Source organism: Cupressus sempervirens, chromosome 5 (assembly GCF_028749045.1).
Source record: "Cupressus sempervirens isolate cs-2001-9-10 chromosome 5, ASM2874904v1, whole genome shotgun sequence".
NCBI lineage: Eukaryota > Viridiplantae > Streptophyta > Pinopsida > Cupressales > Cupressaceae > Cupressus > Cupressus sempervirens.
Window position 1 is genome coordinate 255,448,863 of NC_143122.1, and position 23,518 is coordinate 255,472,380.

General features: G+C 39.1%; 1 protein-coding gene across 1 annotated transcript in view; it reads left to right on the forward strand.

Annotated features, from left to right (window-relative positions):
- The window catches only part of LOC149555501 (uncharacterized), a 128,343-nt gene that overhangs the window by 84,266 nt on the left and 20,559 nt on the right, over nt 1-23,518 (forward strand). The window contains exons 9-10 of the mRNA XM_089829572.1: nt 206-323; nt 462-597. Coding sequence (XP_089685698.1) covers nt 206-323; nt 462-597 — 254 coding nt within the window. The remainder of the gene's footprint in view (nt 1-205; nt 324-461; nt 598-23,518) is intronic.

Sequence of the window (23,518 nt, forward strand, 5' to 3'; positions counted from 1 at the left end):
TTGGATGATATATTTGAACAGGATAGATTAATCATTCAATAATAGATGGTTACTTATATCTATCTGCTCATTGACAACTTGAATTTCTTGGAATCTGTCTATTGTAGTGGTGTTTCTTGTGTATCATCTTTTAAGATCTAAATTACAGTCCTGCATAGTAATAATCAAAATTTGATTTCTTAATCATCTTGGAATTGATTTGCAGAGACACCAATGGGAGAGAGGAGTCTTTAAATTTCTCCGTGACACTTGTTAGTGCATTTGCAAACATGGTTGTGTACCTTGATGAAATTGAAAACTACACCATCTCTCTTATAGCAAAGGTAGTTGGTTGAATGCCCAAAGTGATTTATGTGTTTTTCCTTAGTATTTTAGTTGAATAATATAACTAGATCAAGGTAACTCTTAAAAGCAGACCATGTATATATAATAAAATATCTGACAATCAATGTCGTTTGCAGGCTGTTGGTAATACTTTCCATGGCTTCCCTTATATGTTCCCAAAGCAAAGATATGGGTTATATGCAAGTCTTCAGAGGCTCTTCAAGGCACTTTATTCACGCGATGCAGTATTCACTGTATTCCTAAACAATATAGGTGCTATTACTATCTGAATAAATGAAATATATTGATGATAGTTTGCTGGTTTAAGGTCTAAGCTCATACATTGGAGTGGTGGAAGTCAGGACGGTTAGGACGGTTATTTTCTTCAGCTTTTTTACATATTTTGATACTAAGTAGGTGACAATTTAAAAAAGTGGTAAAAAAATGACGAACTTGAGAGGTATCCCCTTAAAGAATGGTTTATTGAATATGTTATTTTTGGAGAAGTACTATATTAGAACAAAATATATGTGGATTAGAAAAATTCCATTAGAGAGGGAGTACTGTTTAGAGAAAGAAGCATCTAGCTCTAGAAGAAAAGGCTGTCAACAGTATTCCTCAGAGTTACGTGATAAGCAGAGGCACAAGAACATGATGTTATGCCATATGTTGAAATTGCAGAAATGAACTAGAAACATGGGACCTCAAATGCAAAATACTAAGAAGAGGCATTCAATCTCCTATATCTACTTCTCTGATCAACAAATTAGCAAGTGATCGGATGGACTGATGACATCATTGAGCAAAAATTAATGTGTGTTTTGTTGCCTTCTATAATTGTTGCTTTTGCTTAATGTGATATTAGATCACCAAGGTCTCCTCTTCACTTGTTTTAGGGCATACAAATTCTTCTGTTGCTTCACTAAGAATTTGAACCGTTTAAAAGTAATGGCTTAACTTTGTCAAAACATCCTCTTTCTTGGTTAAAAATGATCATGTTAGTGCTAGTTTCCTTGTGTCGTACAACTGTTCTGGGCAGCATATTCAGCTTGCTGCAGTACATGTAATGTCTCATTCTCTATTTTTTCTGTTAGACTATTTTTGGGTTCCTGTAGGCGACTTGGTGTTGTTGAGGGCTAGCATTCTTGGAGAGCCCGGTTTTAACATCACTGGCTTCCAACAGCTCTTTTGGTGTCCAGTTGGTATTCTAGTATATGTCAACATTCTTTCTAGTGTGTTTGATCTTTGGGTTGTTCTCCACAGTACTTAAAACATTGCTATTGTAGGTGCCCATTTTGGTACTCGACTACATTCTTCAGCTTTAGTTACACTCCGACATAATCAATTTTATTCCTTGGTTATTTAACAGGGCTTTCCACAAAATTGATTGGAATTATTTTAATTATTGCACTAAAGCTATGACGTAGCATTATAATAGTAAATTTAGTGTTCTAATTTTTTAAAATGATGTTATGTCTTCCAAGTTGGATGCCTAAGTAAAGAGGAACTGTGATTTAAGTTTTTTAAATTGATAAAATGGCTTTTTGCAGGGAAATGAATTACTTTGTTTTTTCAAAGTCCCCTTTTACCTCCAACTATATATGAAGGGGTTTGGCTTTCATTTTCATTGATTGAGAGTTGCACATGTATCAAGATGTTGTTGGGGTGAACATGGAGTTCTTCCAAGAGTTGATTGAGGATGAAAACCATTGTCAGTATTGCCTAGTTTCAATGATGAAAAACCTGTTCTAGTTGGTTTGGTTTTTTCACACAGGAAATACACAAAAAAGAGATATCAAGTAGCAAATAAAGAAAGAAAATAATACTTGATTAATTAATGATTATTATTATAGGAAAAAGTACAAAGACAAAATACCAGCAGCTAAATTAAATCAGAAAAGACAAGGGAAAAAATAAAATAATGAGAATTGGAGCCCAAAGTATGAAAGCAGCAATCAAGCTTAAAGAAAGGTGACATCAGCAGAAAGACAAGCCCAACTCAGCAAGAAAAAAATAGCTGTAAATAAAGAAAGGCTCATTTTCCGTTCATTTGCAGGCTATGAAAAGTGCAGGGAGTTCAAAAACTGCATTTCGATTAAGGGTAAATTTCATGAACTTTTGAAGTTTATAAAAATGCATCCAAATGATGAATATCAATCCCAGCACATTAGAAAAGCAGAAACATTTTTAAAGCTCTTGCAGGTTTCTCATGAATGCAGCTAATGTTTGTAAAGCATGTGATGGGCCTAGCAATTTTTTAAATTATTATCTACATCTAATTCATAACTTATTGTTGAAGAGCAATTATCATTGCAAAGTATAGTTGATATTTATTAAAAAATGGAATTTTCTTTATCTTTTGAAAATTCACATGAAAGTGTATTTACCATTCATGAACAAATAGGAGTTGTTTTTAGATCTTAAAAGCTTAAACATCTGAGACGATAACAAAAATATTTATTTGTACAGTGGTGGTTGAATGCTTTTTGAAATGGCCTTGTTGATATGTTATAATTCATTGTGTACTACTGCCTAATATCTGATTCTAGTTTCCGATTTTAATTTCTAGCAAAGAAATTGTAATGTCCCCATTTTTGTCAGTATTCGAGTTTCATGGATTAGCCTATTAATGTGATCCTCATAGGCTAATTATTGCGGAAAGAGAGGGTCTTCTGAGGTAGTGGCTTGACTTGGGAGGGTCTTATCTTCTCCACAATTCAGTAAGCTACAGGTTGGTCTTCGTTTGGTTCAAATTGGACTTCATTTGGGCTTAGTGTTGTGTACTTACTATTTGTGGTAAGTTGGTGTTGATCGAGATGGACCCTTTATATTTTTGGAAAGTACATTTGGTCACGTGGAGAAATAATAGGTATGACTCTTATTTCAGACGACATATTTAAATGATGAGTATTTTGGGAGTTATTATATTTTTAGTGGCCATTTTTTTATTAAATTATTAAATCGCTTATTATAAAGTTATAATCAAAGTAACAAGAATCGGAATCGGATCGAAATCGGCAAGGCCGAATCAAATCGTGAATCGGCCATGAATCGGAATCGAATCGGCCATGAATCGGAAAATTTGAAAAACCCTTGAAATTTAGTGAGTAACTTATTTCATAAACCCTTTATTGCTGATTCGATTCACCGATTCACAAAAAATCGTTTGGCTTGAATCGAATCGCAAAATCGCGTGAATCGCATGAATCGCCGTGATTCTTGGAACTATGGTTATAATTAAACTTCATAATTTCACTTAAGTTGAAGGTTGAGTTATTAGTGGAAAGTGCCATTTATTAATTAGTTAAGCCAAGTCAAGTGAGAGAATCTAATGGAAGCTTCTAATTAATTGTGTGGTGAAGCTTCCTGAGTGAAGTTACATTTTGACAACAAAAGGGAATTTGAATGTTATAAATACAAGCCCATTTGTTGAGAAAAGCATGCTTGAATATTTATTTGCTTTTGTTGCCTTTGTGGCTTTTTTCTAAGTTTTGATTTTTGTGCCCTTGCTGAAGTATAAGGGTTTGAATTCTGAGTTGTTCCATTGGATTTAGAGCTGAAGTATTGTAGATTCAAATATGAGATTTTGTTCTAAGCTGGGATTGGCAATTGAGCTGAGGTATACAATTGGCCATTTCTCCTACTGTTTACTGTAGCTACGGAGAGTTATGTGTTGAAGACTTTCATTGGCATTGGGAAAAATTATTAAATTTGTACTTGCATTTTCTGTTGGAAGGGATTGGTTGATTATTGAAGTCTACAGGCAGCATTTGGTTAGATGAGTTTCAAATTTGCAGAATTGGGAGGCTGCGATTCATTTAGCTATGCTAAGATTAGAATTTGAAGAGATTGGCATATATACTGGCATTACATTCCAAGCTGCGTTTGATGAGGAAGCTGATTAGTTATTGTATATTTCATTTCTAGATTTATTGTGTCTACCTGCAACACTATTGTGTCATGTCCATTAAATGAAATTGTGCTAAAACATTAATTAAAGTGGGGAGTTGCTCATTAATTGTTCGCTAATATTCTGATATAGATTTCTAGTCAATTTGTGAATGTATCAAATTATTGAAAGAGTGGAGAATCAATTCTCATATTGGTATTATATATAGTTATGTGCATCTATCCATCTCTAGTTCATTTGCTTGAGTTTCGAGTTCACTTGCTAAGTGTTTGACAAATTTTCAAACATCTGAACAATTGATGTATTTTGAAGTTATAACCAGCTAGGGTTATTACAGAAATGTTCACACTTCGGTGTTTTTTTGAGATTGTGAAATCAAAGAAATCATTTGCAGCAATGGAGTTGCATGAATGTGTGTTGGAGCCTCATTTGGTGAAGTCAAATTCATTACATAAAGTTATGGATACTATTTATTTTTGTTTTTGGTAAGTAAATAGCCGGGTGGGGCCTGCTCCCTTTCTATTACTAAAAGAAAGTATTTTTATACAAAAGAGACCGTTCCAAATGTTGTAGCAGCTACCATCTTGCTGCTTCTATAACTGAAAAACTCATGAAATTTATACTCCTATCTTCATGTCGACTTCTATACATATACCAGCTTTACCAGAAGTGCATTTTGACACATGATTTTGAAAAAAAAAAACCAAAAAGTAAACAAAATATTAGATTAGACACCCGATCCAGAGCCATGGAATCACCCAAATGCCACCATCTAGAAGAATTTGACTCATTTCTTTGGCCCTAGTCCATAGATCCTTGAAAAGGTAGCTATCTGGGCGTATCGGAATGCCTCTTGTTGATGGTTAGTAGCTTCAGTTGGATAAACCTATGAGTAAACACAAGTGAAGATATGTATATATACTTAAATATATAAATATTATTATTATGTAAATATTAGAGAAATTAATATAATAATGACTCAAGACGTAGTATGCATATATATATATATATATATATATATACACACACACACATAATAATAATTGTCATTTATATTAATCACACAATAATCAATAGACATGTCCCATGAAGACTAGCACATTTAAGGCTCTAGCACATTTGTTTCCAGACCTTACAAGGAGTCGGGAGACGGAGCTACCAAGGGCCAAGATGAAGGGAAGAAATGGATTGAACCCTATGAAGAGGGTATCTTGGAATTAAAAGGTTGCTCTGAGGATAACGTAGGCTCCGTGAATGGCCTCTTCCACTAGCATATGGAAGATTATGGGCTGTTCCATTGCAACATTCTTTAGGTGGATGAAGGGGTGAAGGATTTGTTCCCTCTAACATTCAAAGAGTACACCGAAGGGGAGGCCCAAGTGATCGAGGCACCAACACATCACTTCAATATGGCAAAGCTAATTCGGTATGAGGAACCTTCATTGAAACTAACCAACCTTGACGATGAGGCTAGCCCAAGAAACATCCTCATGGGCGATGACTGGAACCTCGTCCTAAAAGTGGCAACGTTCAAGATCTTAATGGAGTATAAAGGTGTATATGCTTGCATATATAAAGATTTAAAGGGATTACCTTGGAAGTTATGCGTGCATCCCATTCCATTGGTACTTTGTGCCATACTGGTATGGAAGATTTGGTATAGGATGAATAAAAACTGTCGTGTGCATGAATGAGGAGATTGAACGAATGTTGGATGCAAGTGTTATTTGCGAAGTGCAGACAAGCGAGTAGGTCCCTCCCATTGTTATATCATTGAAGGAGGTGAACCAAATTCACATCTACGTAGACTTTTGATGCCTTAATGTTGTCATGGTGAAAGATCCCTTTTTGATTCCCTTCACTGGTAGCATCCTCAAAGATGTGGCAGGGCATGAAATGTATTCCTTTATGGATGAATTCTCATGATACAACCAGATATGTATAATAGAGGAGGATAAGTTGAAGATTGTGTTCATTGTGGAGGATGATGTTTACACCAGTGTAACATAGGGACGCATCCCCCCCTCCCCAAAAAAAAAAAAAAAAAAAAATCCGAGCATCTTGGAGATGGGGATGCACCGAGGATGGGGGGATGCTATTCTGATTTCTCTAGCAGTACCACCAAATAGCCGTTGTTTTGGCAGAGACAAGGGGATGTCCTCGATGTCCCTTGAGGAGATGGGGGGATGTCTTGGCGTCCTTGGGGGATGGGGGGACGGGAACAAGTCCCCTAACCCCTCCAGGGGATGACTATGTGTCCTCTATCCAACCAAAAAAAGCATCCCTTGTCCAACCAAAAAATAAAATAAAGCTTGTTAAAAAAAAAAAATATGTTATAATATTCTATTGGGCGTATTGAATATCATATCATGCTACTCAATATAATCATCTTTATGATGAGATAATCATACTTTTGATATCTATGACTATTATAATTTAATATTATATTATAGAAGTTAGAACTCTTCTATTTCGTCATTCGAATATATAAAATTATAATATTTATTGTTCAATGTTCCACTTTCATGTTCAATGTTCAAAGTAATGTTCAAGTATTTAAACTTTAGTAAATAAGTATATTACATTTTTATGTTTATATTGTTATACATATTTTCATAACCAGTATTTTAAGTACCATATGTACATCATATAATATACACTCCCCATCACCGTCATCCCCAAATTGACGCCCTTCTATCTCCCTTGCCTTGAAACTTACCCCTCGTCCTGATGCCCCGTTGACCTCCAAGGTGGTGTAACTATGGTTTATGCTTATAATGGGATGCCCTTTGAACTCTGTAATGCACCAACAATGTTTAAGAGGATCATATTGCATATATTTGATAAAATATCTATTGGAAAAAACCTTTCTAGAGGACTGGTCGATCTTCAATGCATAGGACACATCTCGTGGCTCTCGGGGAGTGCATGGAGAGCAAAATTGGCACAAAAGTTGAAGAAGTGTAGGTTCATGGTACTACAAGGGAAGGATGCTTAATGAAATGGAAGCACCTACAAACATTACACGGATGAAGTCTTTATGGGCCACAAGATATTACCAGAGGTTCATCAAAATTTTTGCTCAAATATCCTACTCATTAGACAACCTTACACGTAAGGGAGAACACTACACTTGGGGGAAGGCAAAGGAGGAAGCATTCCATGAGCTCAAGACACGGCTAGTCGGTGTGTAAATATTGGCATACCTGAATTGGGACAAGGAGTTTCATGTGCATGTGGATTTGTCGTACTTCACAATTGGAGCCACATCGGCACAAGTAGGAGGTAATGGGCTTGACCACCTAGTGTACTTCGCTAACAAGATGTTGTCCGAGGTGGAGAAAAATTATAGCACAACAGAGAGGGAGGCTCTTAGAATGGTGTACGCTGTTTTCGACACTACCTGTTGGCAATGGCATTTACCTCTTATGAGGATCGTCAAGCTTTGATGTACCTTGTCAACAAACCCATAATACAAGGGAGAGTGAGCAAATGGGTTTCTATTCTTGTAGGAGTTTAAGTTCTCTATCATTGTACATCGAGAAAGAGTTGTGAAATTGTTGACCAACTCTCCACATCAAGTCTGGAGAACAATCGAAGGGAGTGAATGATGATTTCCTAGATGCTCATCTGTTCCAGATCACAACCTTGTTAGATGTGATACACAAGTATTGGTGAGTACTTATGCACATCCCAGTTCCTGAGGGACATGTCGCTTGGAGAGAGAAGGAAACTGGTCTCGAGGAGTCAGATGTTCTAGTTGATCAATGTATTGTTGTATAAGATGGGATTGGACCAAGTACTTGAGAGGTGTGTCATGGAGGAGGAAGTCTCAAGTGTGCTTGGGAGGCGCATGAAGGTCTGACTAGCAGACACATGGGACTTTAAATTACAATGAGGAAGATTTTATTTGCCAATTTGTAGTGTCCTACATTAAACAACGATGCTAGGGATTGGGTCGTCAACTGTGATGCATGTCAGAGGGATGGAAAACCACTGAAGTGGGACTTCATTCATGCCTTTGAATCCTTTATAAGCACGAGTAATTGGAAAGATGAGGACTTAACTTCATCGAGCCACTGAAGGCAAGATGAGCGAGGTGACATAGATATGCTCTTGTGGTAATCAAGTAGCTTATGAAATTGGTGGAGGTGCGGCCCTACTTGACAACTTGACGTTGAGCACAACAAGGTTCACTTATGAGCAAATTTATCTCAAGGCACATAATTCCGATTCAAGTGACAAGTGATCGATGGGGCCACTTCGTCAGTCATGTAATTTGGTTTATCACCAAGAGTTCAAGATCTCTCATTCTATGTAAAGTCTATCATATCCTTGAGCGAATGGCCAGGCTGAAGCCACAGATAAAATACTGGCGTTTGTGATCTACAAATCATGCAAAGTGGAGCAAGAAGATTGGGAAGAGAAGTTACCGTCGGTACATTGGGCCTACTGTATGATATATAAGGTAACTATTGGACAAACACTATTTTAGTTAATGTACAAACATGAAGCTGTTGTCCCTTGAGAATTCATGGATATGAGTTTGACAATTGAAATAGAGAATTAGTTGGGAGATATGGAAAGCCTTCAAGAGAGCTTATATTCCTTGAATAAATTGGATTAGTGTCGGATGAAGGTGCAGTGGGCAACAAAGGAATCTCAACAGAGAAGGAAGTTATGAAACGACAAACACTTTAGGTAGGTATAATACACTCTTGGGCAGTTCGTACCAAGATAAATGGAAGGAATGAGATTAAACCAAGAAAGTTTAAGGTCAGGTGGCTCAACCCATACAAGGTAAGAGAATTTAGAGCCAATGAAGTGATTAAGTTATGGACACTGGATGGACGGGAGATTGCTGATGCGGTTAATGGTTCAAAATTGAAAACTTACAATGAAAGGCAAATGCAAGAGGAAGGGCGACCCAAGCTAGTGGAAGGCACCACTAAGGTACAAAAAATAAAAAAAGTTGAAAAAAATTGGACTTATTGTATAATAGCCCGTGAGACCGTACAATGACCACAAATGGCAAACATCGATGATGACCATGTGCAGTGAATGTTGTACGGTGGGGCTGTACAGTGGTTACAGTATGGGTGTCACTGTAGGTCCATCGTGCGACTTGGGAGAAAGAAAACAGATTTTTGTGTGGTCTTGGGAACAAAAAAATACATTCCATCGTACCTTGATCGGAAGAATGAAAAGCCTCGTGTGATAAAGGAAAGGTGCAGTCAATAAGATAGAAAACTATATAGAACATAAAGAGGACAAAGTCTATCACAGTGGTTAGCACAAAACCACAAAACCATACGACATCAGAGGAGAGCGGACAAAGGGGTCTATTGTGGAAAAATTAAGTTCAAGCCACGGGCAAATGAGATTAGAAGATAAAAGTCTCCCATGATCTATAAGATCAATACAGGAAGGAGTTACACATTAAGCCCAACGATAAAGAGTGGAAGTTTGAGTGCATGCGGCAATAAACTTGGAGGAAAGAGGCATCATTATTATTGAAGGGACACAAAAGGCACCAAGGGTAGCACATTGGAGTAGAGGTAAGAAAATTAAAGTCCATCATTAGGGAGCAACACCATCAGGAGAAGAACTAGGTACACATGGGAGACAAAGAGTTTGCATGGATTTGATGTTGGAAAAGGTGGGCGTATTGCAAAAATAAGTAGGCATTGCCATTGAATTACATTGGGAAAACAAGAGTAGGGGGTACAATAAACACTGAGTGAAAGGTGTCTGAGACACATAACAATAAAAGCCTTACTAGTAGTACCGTCGAGAAGTCCACAGTAGGCTGTACCACAGAGAAGTCTACTATAGGCCATACCACCGGGAAGTCCACAAGAAAACTCTATAGTAGTTAGGGATTCAAGTTCTTAGAAAATATTAATAAATGATTTCATAGGCACAAAATGACAACAAGAAGATAATTATTGATGGATTCCTGCAATGAAGAGAATTGGGAGAAATAGTTGCAGCCAGTCTCAAGTGGTTCCTCTTGAATGAACAAGAATGTGAGGACATTGCCTATTGGTGTAAAACTTGTAGGAAGAATTGATACAGACTTAGGGAAAAAGAAGGAAATATAACCAAAGGTGTTAGGAAAAGCTCATACGTAGCATAGGAGGATGTGACAATGCAAAATGTAGTTTTTAAAGGACTCAATGGATTTGAGTGCATAAAATGGTGGCAGGAAACACCATAGGGTGATTTAGTGAAGCAAAGTATTAAGGGGGCTGAAGTTTATTGGGGCATACAAAAGCCTGTTTTCTGTATCCAAGATTATGAGGGTGCCCTTTGCATGTTGGTGGAGACATTTGACACATTTACATGCAACAATTCTTTTGACTATCTTGGGTATGATCTCAAGGTTTTCTTTCATAGTTGTCGAGTTCACACTGGTATTTGGCATTCCTAACAAGAATGGAAAGAAAATTGATTTAAAGGCCAAGAAGATGACTAGCGATGAAGAGGAGCACTGATAGGATTAGTTTCACACACTCTCACGCCAAACATATATGGACACAATTGCTAATATAGCTAAGAGTTGAGGGATGAAGAAATTCGTTGTAGAGGGACTATGGCGCCATATCATGGACATGATGAAGAGCAGACTTACTAGTTCTAGTCGAGCCTTACATATTGCCTGGCCACAGATTTTTCTCATGAATGGTATCAAAAATGGGTTGGTGTATGATTAGGTGTCCTTGTTGTCAGACTAGATGCATGAGCTCCTTACCTTGCAACAAAACACCTTCTTTATGCTCCATTATGCTATTGGACCGTTCTTGGATGCTAGAGAGTGCAAATTCTGTTGGGTTAGTTGGAGGTGAAGCCAGAGGGTACCTTGGCACCTGGCATCCTCTAGTATTTTATTGTAGATATTTGGATTTTGGGAGTCCACCTGTAGGGTAGAAAGAGAAAATGCCAAGTAGTCTCGAAAACAAAGTCATCATCGGAGGACGTAGACAATGGCAAGGAGGCGATTGCAAAGACTTCTAGCACGTTTGAAGATAGTCTATGGATGGTCGACAGTGATAGCCAGGTGGCAGAGGGAGAGGTTGTAGACTCAATAGCCATGATTACACCCATACTAGTCCTCTTTGTTTGATGACTTACCTTAGATGCAACCCATCTGATTGCACCTAAAATGGTTGGTTTGATGACTATTGTGCCCGTTCAAGGGTTCGAGTAATTGGGGATGCCAACCAGTATGGTACCAATAATTGAGCTAGTTGTAGTTGTGGTACATTTAGTAGTGGAGTTTGTTGGAGGTATAGTCATGATGGAGTCAATTGTGGTGGAGTCTGTTAGAGCCCAAGTTGAGCAATCGACAAATTTGGTACTAAATAGTGAGGCAGAGACAACCTGAGATGATTCCCATGGAGACAATGGGTGTGATTGAGGTTGAGGCTAGAGTAGTGGAGGCTACTATGGAGCAGGGGAGAGGGGCAGGGATTTAGGTTATGATAGATATCACTTTAGTGATGGTTGATATTCCATCTTGGACAGACATGAATACCTAGCTTAGTAGGTTGCAATTCATGCCCATGGCTCCTATGGGGGCAATCATCCTATCTCCGTGATGCGAAGTATTGTTGGAGATAGTGGATTTAGAGGGAGAAAGTTCACCAGTACGACAGATAGAAGCTGGTATACCTGTAGTCAAGTAGTTGGAGGAGCATGTATCGATGGTGTAGTCGACAATTGCTCCTGAGGTATGTTTGTCGGAGCCTCTAAAGGGTCTAGGTGATGTTGAGATGTATACCAAGGAGATGACAGTTGGAACTAGGCACATAGCGGCCTTCATGCGGTCACAAGGAGAGGTGGTGGCTGAGTAGTAAGTAGAGGTAGAGGCCTTGTTGGAGGTTCTCAGAACTTGCTGCAAACAAGAGTTTGACTGATTTTTTTGAGTCTTAAGGGTGGCCAGCCATAAATACTCTTGAGATGATGGAGAGTTGGGGCCTTTCAAAGGCTTGGGGTGATTCTTGGAGTAGGGAGAGTTGAGTTCAGGCTCTAATCTGGTAGGTGGAGTAGATATTTCTCTTTTAACTACCTAATCAGGTTGCTAATATTATGAGTGTGTAGTTTCTCCCTGTTCTTAACCATGTGTGGCATTTATCTATTCAGATAGAGTCATTGAAAAGTATCAGATTAATGTTGCAAGATTATATGTTCGTGAGAAACAAAAATCGTATTACTTTTGAGGCTTATTTGATCCTAGACATCATTGCAAGGTTCAGATCAGGAATGTGTTCATAAGGATAGAACCAACAATTTAGAGACCCAGAGGATGCCTGAGAAAGTCATTTCAATCATGTTACATACATTTTGCTTATTTTAAAGGAGAGAGGATCAGAGATGCCTGTTCAATCCTATTACAAGTCGTCAAATCTGCAATGGAAGCCTCCAAATTGCCTTTATATATCATTGACGTCCAACTTTCATCAAATATAGAGTTGTACAACAATTGCTTAGGAAGTTTATTTGGGGATACGACTATATATATGTGAATACTTGGCACCTTGCATAAGAATGAGACTTCTATAGACAAGTTAGTGAAAAGCCATGTCGGTATTTGATATTCTTCGTTGAACAGGTAAACTACATGGGGCAAGTTACAAGTGATATCACAAAGACATTCAAGTGGAATAAAAATATAGAAGCACCTTTGAGATGGCATTCACTATAAAGGAATAACAATGTACAGTGACAACATTTGATCATAAAGAAGGACCTGCGATGAAGGTATAGGGATTAATATATTGGAAGAGTCTGAATTGCAAACATTCACGTGAAGACTCTATGCCTCGCCTCTCACTCAACACAGACAACAGTGATGCCGGCAAGGAATAATGAAAGCACATATTAGCAATATATTGAATGGATGATTCGTAGTCTTCACCTTATTCAATCTGAATCGGGTCAGAATAATTTGTGTATCTGTTCACAGACGACACCTAAGTCAATTTATAAGGCAACAAAATGTATTTTGGAGGAGTTATTGTGAACGATTGTGGGAGATATCATACGTTTTTTGGTCGCGGATATAGTTCCCATTGTTGGGGATATCAAAATAAAAACTATAGTTATGTATGCAATCGTTCTAACTTTGTATTTCTACGGCAGTTTTGTATGTTCGGATGCTAAAGTTTATCCCTTACGTTTCACGAAAGTTTCATATGTTGGGGTTACTGTGGGAGAAGCAAGGCCTGGGGCCCGCGATTCTAAAGAATATTAGTCATCCAAATGTGCAAAGGTGGATTGAACAAACATACCAATCGTATGCTGATGCTGAGAAAGGGATCCTCCTATTTGACTTGCCAAATATTTAAGCACAAAAAATTTCAACTGATAACTATTTTGTTTAAAGGTTTTGTCAATATACATTGATTAGTTTAATTTATGAAAGGGTGCGATGTTTAACAAGGCAACCAAACCCCTTAGGTTCTTTATAAATATGCGATATGAAAAATCAAACAAATCACCATTGAGTATACTTTCAAAAAGGCTCTTGACATTTCTTGAATCATATATGTTATTAAATTTCTCTTTTGGAAAGATTGAAGTTGAACAAAACATCTGGATAGTGAGATTATGGGGCATACATTTCAAATGCTGTAAGAAATTTTGTTGAGTGCAGCATCAACATGTGGGTGTCTTCAGCACAAAATTTTTCTGCAGTATAATCAGTGAGATTTCTATTTGCTTTTGAGTTAAATATTATATAGTTCGTCCTTTGTGATCATTTTTCATTCTTTATTTATTTTCAATTTATTATCAGGAGAAGTAAATCAAATTATTCGCTGCTATTTAAATCTGAGAAATGCAAATATAGTGAAATATTATTGTTTTCTTTATTTGTATCTATTTTGTCCATATAAGGGTTAAAACATTATAGACTGGTTTAAATATGCATAAAATGAAATAATTTGACGCATCCTGATAATTGAATTGTTCATAGATCTAATATTCGTAATATCACAAAGTTGTATGTGAAAACATATAGTTTTGATTCTATTGCTCATTTAAATTTTGGCACTGATCCTTAACTCGCTTATTTTTCTCTATCTGTTTGTTGGCAATATTCAGATCTTTTCTGTTAATGGTTTAATACTTATTTGTTTTAGTAATTCATTTTTAATCTTATTACAACGTTCTTAAACTTGTTAAAGCAATTATAATTTGAAGAATAATATTCACCATTCGCAATCTAGAAGCTTTCCTTAAAATCGTGCCACTTAAGGAAATTGTCTTTGCATTATATCTATTCGCTATAAAACATCTTGGATCCAAGTTTTGTTGTCCAGGATCAGGTGTACAGGCCTTGGTTTTGCGGAGCCAAAATTGTAGAGTATCTAAATCGAATTGATTGATCCTATCAAGTTGGCCAAAACTGATTGGATATCCCAGCATCGAGCAGGCAAGGCTTGTAGGATTCTAATCAACGGTTTTGATAACCAACAAGGCTGAGGTTGAGAGATTAGCAATAGTCATAGCCAGCGAGGAGTTGGCATCTTGCCTTTCATTGATTGAAGAGAAGCATAGGCCGGAGTTGGGTCAGGAGGGTTGCATGGGCAGTTGAGAGAGAGTCTCTACTCATAGAGACGAGAACTATATCCGCTTGATTGCAAGAGGAGATGATAGAGAGGGCTATGGTTGAGAGTTGCCTTGCTAGTGCCTCAGAAGCAACGGAAAAGGACAAGGAGGTTCTTGAGGCTGCTTTTATGGTGAAGACATCCATAGAGCGACAGAGACTGATGGAGCGGGATGCAAGGCTAAGGACAAATCAAGTGCATGAGTTGAGAGCTCATCTAGCAATGCATATACCACCATTGACACTGTCTTCATTAGAAACGCTTTCTCAACACCCTCTGTTTTTTTTGTAGTGATGTATAGTATCTTATTTTTGCCGTGTGTTGTCAGAAGGCAACTTTCTTTTCGGGGGGGATGATGTTTTCGGTAAAATAGTTGTTAACGTATGATTAGTGTGTTTGAAGGGGTATGTAGTTGGGTAGTTGGTTGGTCCCAACGGTTTGTCGCAACTTCCAGACTTCATATTCTCAGGTACTTCTAGCTAATCATCACCATTGGGAATTAAGAAGTAATGTTGTCGTTTTGAGTCTTAATACATGAATGTAAACATTTTTTGAGATTAATAAAGAAGTTGATGAGTTCTTTGAATAATAGTGTTGTGTTGCATTATATATTACTTTCTATTACTATTCATTCTGTAGTGTTAAACCTTTACGCATAGTGGAAACACTAATTTTCTTGAAAGGATATTTTCTAATGCAAAAGATAATGATATGTAGTTGTTGTTGAGAAGTTATATACACTTCGTGTTTGCCTTCACGGTGGCTTCCCTAGAACTTGATTTTGTCCTTGCTTGTACATCCCACTTTGATAAGAAGTCAAGAACCATCAAGATGTTGAGGACAGGATCATTATCTGGTTGGATGCGGAAACCATTGATGAAATCTTCAAAGTTCCAATTGCCCCAATACATGTGGACATAACAATACAGAACGCTCTTAATCACTATAACCAGATAACCAAGGAACGTATAAGGAACATTAATGGAACTTGGCTTCTATAAAGGATAACTTATCCATCCAAATGGCCGAAGTTGTTCCGCTATTATTTTGAAGAGGAAATTAACGACGTAATTATCCTCTTGAGTCGAATCATGGTTTGATAGAGTCTAATGCTTTTGAGACATGGATGTATAGATACATTGTGGTAGTAAGACATAAGCAATATCAAATCTTTTGTGCTGAGGTAATGGGCGATGCCTTGTGTGAGTAGCTTTTACAAGTTCCTGCAACTTTCACATTCTATATGAACTCCTATTTGATGTACATAGCGGCATCACTTAGACCTTTTCCAGGCCTTTCTACTAGGGGTGACAGATCGTTGGTACCAATATCGAAATTCAGTACAAGAGAGTACAAGATGTTTTCTTTGGCCATTTTATGTGGTTATTTGATAAAACACTTGATAAAAGAAGATTGTTTGATGCAACTTGGGAAGAGGTAAATGGATATGGGCGCTTCTTTCAGCAGTTGAAGGTATAGCTTAACTCTAAGAAATCACTTCATGTACTAGCATATGTGAGGATGGTGACATCCAATTGAACTTTTAATCAGAGCTTGGATTCCCTTGAGAAGGATCTTGAAATTTGGAATAAATTTTCAGATTCTGAATTTGGGAATGTGCTAGAATGGATTAAAACCTTCTTGTGAAAAGTATGTTGCACACAAGGAGCTGTTAGTGAATAGTTCAAGTCATCTAAGGCCTGATCACAGCCGTGGAAGCAGCTTTTGAAACTTGAGTTGAAAAAGAGTAAGAGATTATTGCTATGTTTAAGGAGATGTCTTGGAAATTGGTAATTGAAATCAAGAGTTGAACTCTGAAGACACTGCAGTTGAAAAAGTCCTACTGATGATCCATCTAGAGTTTAAGGCGGATCATTTTATGCTAAATTCCTTCACGAGCTCATAGGGTACTAATTTTCACTGGTTCGACTTCATACTGTTCTTGAAGACAATAAGGCAATAATCACCAGATGTTCAAATTTAGTTATCAAGACAACTGTGGTGGCAGAGAACACAAGTGTGCCTAATCTTGATGAAGTGTATGAATCAATTCACAAATATCAAGGATTCATGAATAGGAGTGGAGAAGGTCAAGGATTGTCTCAGGACGCATAATTGTTTATTGCACTTTTTAGCTGCAGGATGTAATTTCTTTTTTGACAAATTACATGTTGATGAAAAATTGCAATTGCATATAATCATTTTACATTTAAATTGTAACTTGCAATTAAACGTAAACAAATTGCAAGTCAAATTACATTAGGTCGCCACTTTTTAGTTGTGGAAAAAGTCAAAGTTAGCTGGACTTCTCCCACCTTTTTCTCTTATCTCCTCACCTTTATATAGATAGGGCGGTCAGTGTATTTTTTATCTTTTTGCATTGAAAGAAAACTCTGGTGGAATTGTGCAAAATGTAAACTTTTCTTTTATTTGTGCAAGTTGGTCTCAAAGTAAATAAAAGAGCAAGTATTTTCAATCTTTGAGTTGGATGAACTTGTTATATCACTGTGGTGTTCTTACACCACAAAACAATATCATAAAGAAAGCTTTAAATTTGAATTCATACAGACATTGTGCTGAAGTTTTCAATTTGAGTTATGCAGAAATGAATATATAGCCTTTGAGCTGTGATTTTTTGTGATTGTAGAAATTAGTAAGGAAGTCTTATGTGTTAAAAGTCTTTGTGCTAAACATATTGATCCCTCATTCTTTAAAACATTTTAGGATAGTGTATGAGTCTTTTTGCTTATCTACATTTTTTAGTTAATAGTTTACAAGTATGCTTAAGGATAATCTGTTGGTTATTCTTAAGATGATTGACATTACGACTCCACTTAGTTTGTAAGTGCAATACTAATGAAAGTGAAAAGCCTTTTTGGAGAAAGAGGAGGTGATGTGTACAACACCCTGTCTTAGATTATGTATGATTTTATTGCTAGGTTCTAATTGATTCAGCAGCAATAAGAAGGGTGCCTCCCCTTAACTGAGAGGAGAGATTATATCTCACATACTGTGTCTAAATACTTCATTTTGAAAGTAGTGTGTTTGCGACCACTTACAAAATATTTAGCCAACACAAGGGTTTGTTTCCTCTGCTTCAACAGGGCTATCCGGCACATACTTCAAGGAAATTGTGATTTTCCCACTTCCCAGAGACCTCTTTGCTAAAACAATCAATGGTATCAAAAATCATAAAAGAAATTCTGTTTTGATTTGTGATTTCTCAATAGCTTGTTGCAAAAGATGGCAGATTCTGATCTTGTTTTCAAGTATAAGCTTGAAAATGCTATTAGTACAGAATCTCTTGCTGATGTTTACTTGTTTAATGCTTGGTATCTTTGTTTACCGCATAGATTAATTAAGAAACGCACATAGACAATGAACACTAACACGAACAGTAGAACTCTTCTTATTATTATTCGCATATGCCAAACAGTACATTATGCTTCGATAATAAGATGATTACAATACTTTCCGAAGGGGTTATAAATACTTTCTGAGGAACCTGTTCGAAGGTATCCGTCGGCCAGATACATTATGTTCGCTACAAACTATTTACCTGTCGGCTACATAACAAGAACTTTCCCAAAGGGACCCGTCGGCTGATACAAAAACTTTTCCGAAGGGTCCTGTCGGCTGATACACAATTTCTATCGACGACATCATCCCCCCCAAAAATAAAAGTCGTCTCCTGACGACTAGCAAAATTAGGAGACAACCCACAAACAAGAAAAAGAAATACTAGAGAGAAGAAGGAGGTGTCCCAGAAGAGTGCTGTTGACGACGTAACTCATACACCTAGTCAGTCCGGATGCGCAGATCTGTCTGAATCTATGAATTAACCTCTACGGTCTCCTTCAGTAGAAGTGCAACTTCCATAGCCTGCCTCTTGGCCAACTGCAACTCATGCTCTGCCGCATCTTTATCCCGGATAGCCGCGTCCTTCTCCTGTACCACTGCTGCCATATCCTTTAATAGTGTTGCCCGCTCTGTTGCCCATGCTGCTTGCTTGTCGGCCAAATCAGTGGCTAACTTTTCTCTTGCCTCTTTTTCAACCGCTAGAGATCTCTGAGTTGCAACACTGTTTGCTGCCCTATCCGCCTCCGCGCGCTGCCGCACATAGTAAACCTCTTTGTACAGTCCCACGATCTCATGTGCCAATTTCATCATCGGAGTGTTACTCAGTCCCAATTCTGGCTCAGTGGCCCAATCTGCCAACATCTCTGGTGTTTCAACTGCCGGCCAACCTCTATCCACAAAACAAGTTTGAAATCGCTTAGGGCAAATCCCACGAATATATGCTCAGATCAAATGCCACTCCCTTCGTCGAGTGAGAGCCTGAATCGCCACATCATGCCCCTTCTTCAATGCAGACTTCATAGTCCTGAGGTAGTCCTTGCACCTGTCCTCATCCGACTCGTAATCCTCCTTGGCGAAGTCCTCCAATGACCATTCTGCATCACTATTGTCCTCCTCATAAGCAGGAGCCATGCCCACATTCGGTGCCGCCTCCTTTGCTGTCGGCGCAATCACGGCATGTGGCATTCCCTCCTCCTGAGACTGAGGCTTTGGTACAGGTGCTACTCCGGAATAGCTGGGGGACTGAATGGATGGGCCACGCCTGTCAGGAACGAGTCAGAACTGTTGCCTCAGAAAAACACTAGCTCTATCCATGACCTCTGGTTGTTCGGGCTGCGCTGGGCTGTACACTCCTGCATTCCTCCGTCTGGTACGTTCTCTACTGGAAGTGCCTGAGCTTCTGTTGACTGTGCTATGGTAACAACTGCTGCTGGCTGACTTATGGCAGGCGCCACGGGTGCTGCTACCGGAAGTGCTTCAGGGGTTGAAGAAGTCTCTCGGGTGACGGGTGCTGTCAGGTGGGCAAAGCCAACCGCAAATCCAACTCCCGGCTGGACAGGAGAAGGTCGTACCCCGTGTTGCCATGGTGTGGCTAGTGTGACTGCCTGGTGGGATCCTCCAGTCATCAATATCAGTCGCCGAGTCTGTCCAAACCCAGGAATGTGAGCCATGTGTAGACCTCGTGGTACCAACTCGGAAGTCACGGGAACTATAGCACGCAGAAATAGCAAGGGGGTAGCCGTGACAATCTGAACCTCCTCATCATCCTCGCCTTCCCCTTCTTCTTCCTCCACACTGTCCTGCTCAGAAGATGTCACCTGTAGGCCGCTGTCAGTGTCACCTGCCATGTCCATCCGGGGCCTCTTTTGGCCTGCTGAACCCTTCTGCCTAGAGGTTGTGTCCAAGTGCTTCCACCGCATGATAGGAGGTTCTCCCGGAGCCAGTGGTCCAAGCTTTGCCTCTAACTCATCCGTTGGAATCATCTGTGCTGCTGCATCAAGGAAAAGACCAATGGCGTAATGGGGCATATAGAAGGTCTTGTGCTAGAGAGTCATAAACTCATGCATCCGTTCAGCCAGCACAGACGCCCAATTGTACACTTTCCCAGTCATTATTCCGTTCATCATGGATACCTGCGGAAATGTGATATCCGATGCCCTAGAGGATCCTGTGAGCCTGCTCTTGACCAAGTCCATCAGACACCGCCATGGCCCCTCCTGAATGTCGGTTTTCTTTAAACCGCTTCCCTTCGATGTCTCAGCTAATGCCGCTTGCTCTGCTTCAGTTAAATCTCCACATACTAATCTGATTAAAAATAGCTTCCCATCCTTTGGAATTTTCTTTGGCTGAACCTTTTTGCCTTGCTGTCCTGGAATGCCAAAAACACGTGTGAAATCGGCTGCCTTGAATGATACCACTAAGTTCCTTCCCAGATACTGAAATGTGCTCCTCCGAGAAGCTCTGCCATATGTCTCAATCATGGTACGTAGATACCCTTCATAATCTCGAATGCAAAAAATAGGCATCTGAATGGCCCATTCAACCTGTGCTCTTCTGATGCTTGCTTTAATTGGATGATCATCAGGGGTTTCTTGCCACCATTTCCGGCAATCCGTTCCATTCAACCCTTCAAATTGTATAGTCTGTGGTGTGACTTCAGCTACTGCAGGTGCTGTAGTCTTACGCTTCTCCTTGCTGCTGCTCGAGCCTTCATTCAGGTTACTTGTACCTGCCATGCTCCTGCCTCCCACAACTTTAGACTGTGCTAATTGTTTTTTCCACTACCGTTTACCTACAAACTCCATTAATTATATCTTTTTCTTTTCCTAACGGTCTCCCAAATCCGTACAGTGAAGAATTCTTCCAAATCCGTACGGTGAATTGCAACCTTTGGAATGAAATATCCGTACGTTGGAAAAGTTGGAAGGAAAATCAAATAACAAAGCCATACCACCAGAAGACCACAATTCCGTACAACAGTTTCCCTCCCCCAAATCCGTATGATGGTATTTTCAATGCCCTTCACTGATTATGGTATGCCGAATCCGATTAGAAGTGATATATCGGCTTGCTTACTGTTGAATTCCGTACCTCAACCTTGAGAACCTTGCATTCAATAAACCGTACAATGAAATCCGTACCCTGCTCTTCAGAAGGAATCTGTACGCTTGAAATGATGGAAGTCTTCTGTATGGGTGATGATTTAACAAGCCGTACAGTGCCTTATAGAGGTGCATATGGTAACTTGACCCTTCTGTGATGAAATTCGTACGGCTTCAAACTTGACACTGTTTGCTGATTGCATATGGATGCCTCCTTCCTGGAGCTGCGACGCACACAGGTTTTGATGAAACAATTCTGAAGGCGTCTTCACTATTTCAATCTTCTGGAAAAGCCGTACTGCAATATCCCACCAAGTCTTCAAAATCCGTACGATGGAAATTAACAAAATTTGGCTCCAAATTCCGTATGTTAGCCTGGAGTATTGCCAAATTCGGAATTTACAAAATGTATGCTTGCAAACTCCATAAATCCGTACGGTGAAAAAGTCCATACATTCTTAGTCTATTGAAATCCGTACGGTGGTTCCAATTACAATATTCAACTCTTAAAAACCGTACACTACTTTTAAAAACCGTTCAACACTTAAAAATCATACAATGCATTAAAAACCGTACATCTAAAAAAAAGTGCATCAATCTTCAATTATGGAAACCGTACCACTTTTTCCTAAAAACCGTACGGCACTCCTTTTCCTTGAAAATCGTATGATACATATGGAAGCCGTACGGTATTCTTCCCTTCACTATGAAACCTGTACGGTGCTTATGGAAGCCGTACGGTATTCTTTCCTTCACTATGAATTCCGTACTGTACTGCTTTTTCCCTTTAGATATGAAACTGTACGGTACTTTTCCCTGAAAACCGTATGGTACTTTTTTTTTTTGAAAGAAAGAATAACAAAGTTAGTTTTCCCTTCGACCGTCGTCACCGTCGGTCTGCAATGACGAAGGGGTCTCCCGAAGGCCATTTTGTGACGCAAAAGACTTTTGGCTGTGGTATATCTTCAGCTTCAAGCCATTCACCGCCTGAGGCACTTCCTGTCCATCCAGAGTCCATAATTTTATTGCTCCATTGTCCCCTACTTCCCGGATCTGATATGGCCCGACCCACTTAACTTTGAACTTGCCCAGTTTGATCTCATTCCAGCCGTCGTACTTCAATACCCACTGTCTGGGCTGAAACCTGTTTAGCTTCAGGTACTTATCGTGCCATGCCTTTCACCTATTCTGTGTCACTTTAGTTGCCCACTGTGCTAATAATCGCTTCTCCTCTAACCTGTTCAGTTTATACAGCCGCTCCCTTAAGCTTTCCATGTCACCCAACTTGTTTTCTAGTGCTATCCGCAAGCTTGGTATCATAAATTCCGCTGGTACTACGGCCTCCTGTCCGAACATCAGTTGAAACAGCGTGTGTCCTGTTGTAACTTTATATGCCGTGCGGTAAGTCCACAGAGCAGAAAGTAATTTCTCCTCCCAATCCTCCCCTTCGATTGCGCAGGATTTGTATATAATTGATAACAGGATTTTGTTGGTAGCTTTGGCCTGTCCGTTTGCCCTTGGGTATTACGGACTTGATAGCGAATGATAAATTTTGAACTCCGTGGTAAGCAGTTGGATCACATGATTTACAAAATGTCCGCCTCTATCACTTGTTAATTGTAACGGAATGCCATACCTGGTAATTATTTGTTCATAAATAAACTTTGCTGTACTTATCGCTGAGTTGTCCGATAGTGCACGCGCCTCCACCCATTTAGTCAAATATTCCGTCGCGACAACAATGTAACGGCACCTTCTGGTTCTGCTTGTCTTCAGCGGTCCTATGAAGTCCAAACCCCACCGTTCAAAGAGCTCCTAAGCATGAGAAGGATTCAGAGGCATGAAATCTCTCTTCAAAGGTTTTCCAGCTCGCTGACATGTATCGCATGCAACAACCCATTCCTTGGCGTCATTGTATACTGTTGGCCACCATAATCCTGCTAGAAGTATTTTTCGTGCAGTTGTGTCTGGCCCCATGTGTCCTATTGCCGATCCTTCATGCGCTTCCTTCAGTACCCGTGGAATTTCTTCCTTCAGGACACAACGCCTCAGGATTTGATCGGGTCCCATTTTATACAACAATCCATTAATCAGCTGAAATGTTCCGCTCCGTATCACCAACTTCCGTTTTTCATTCGGTGGCATGGTATTTGGAAATTGTCCTGTTGACAAGTATTCGCCGATGCTTGTATACCACTCTGGTAGTGCAG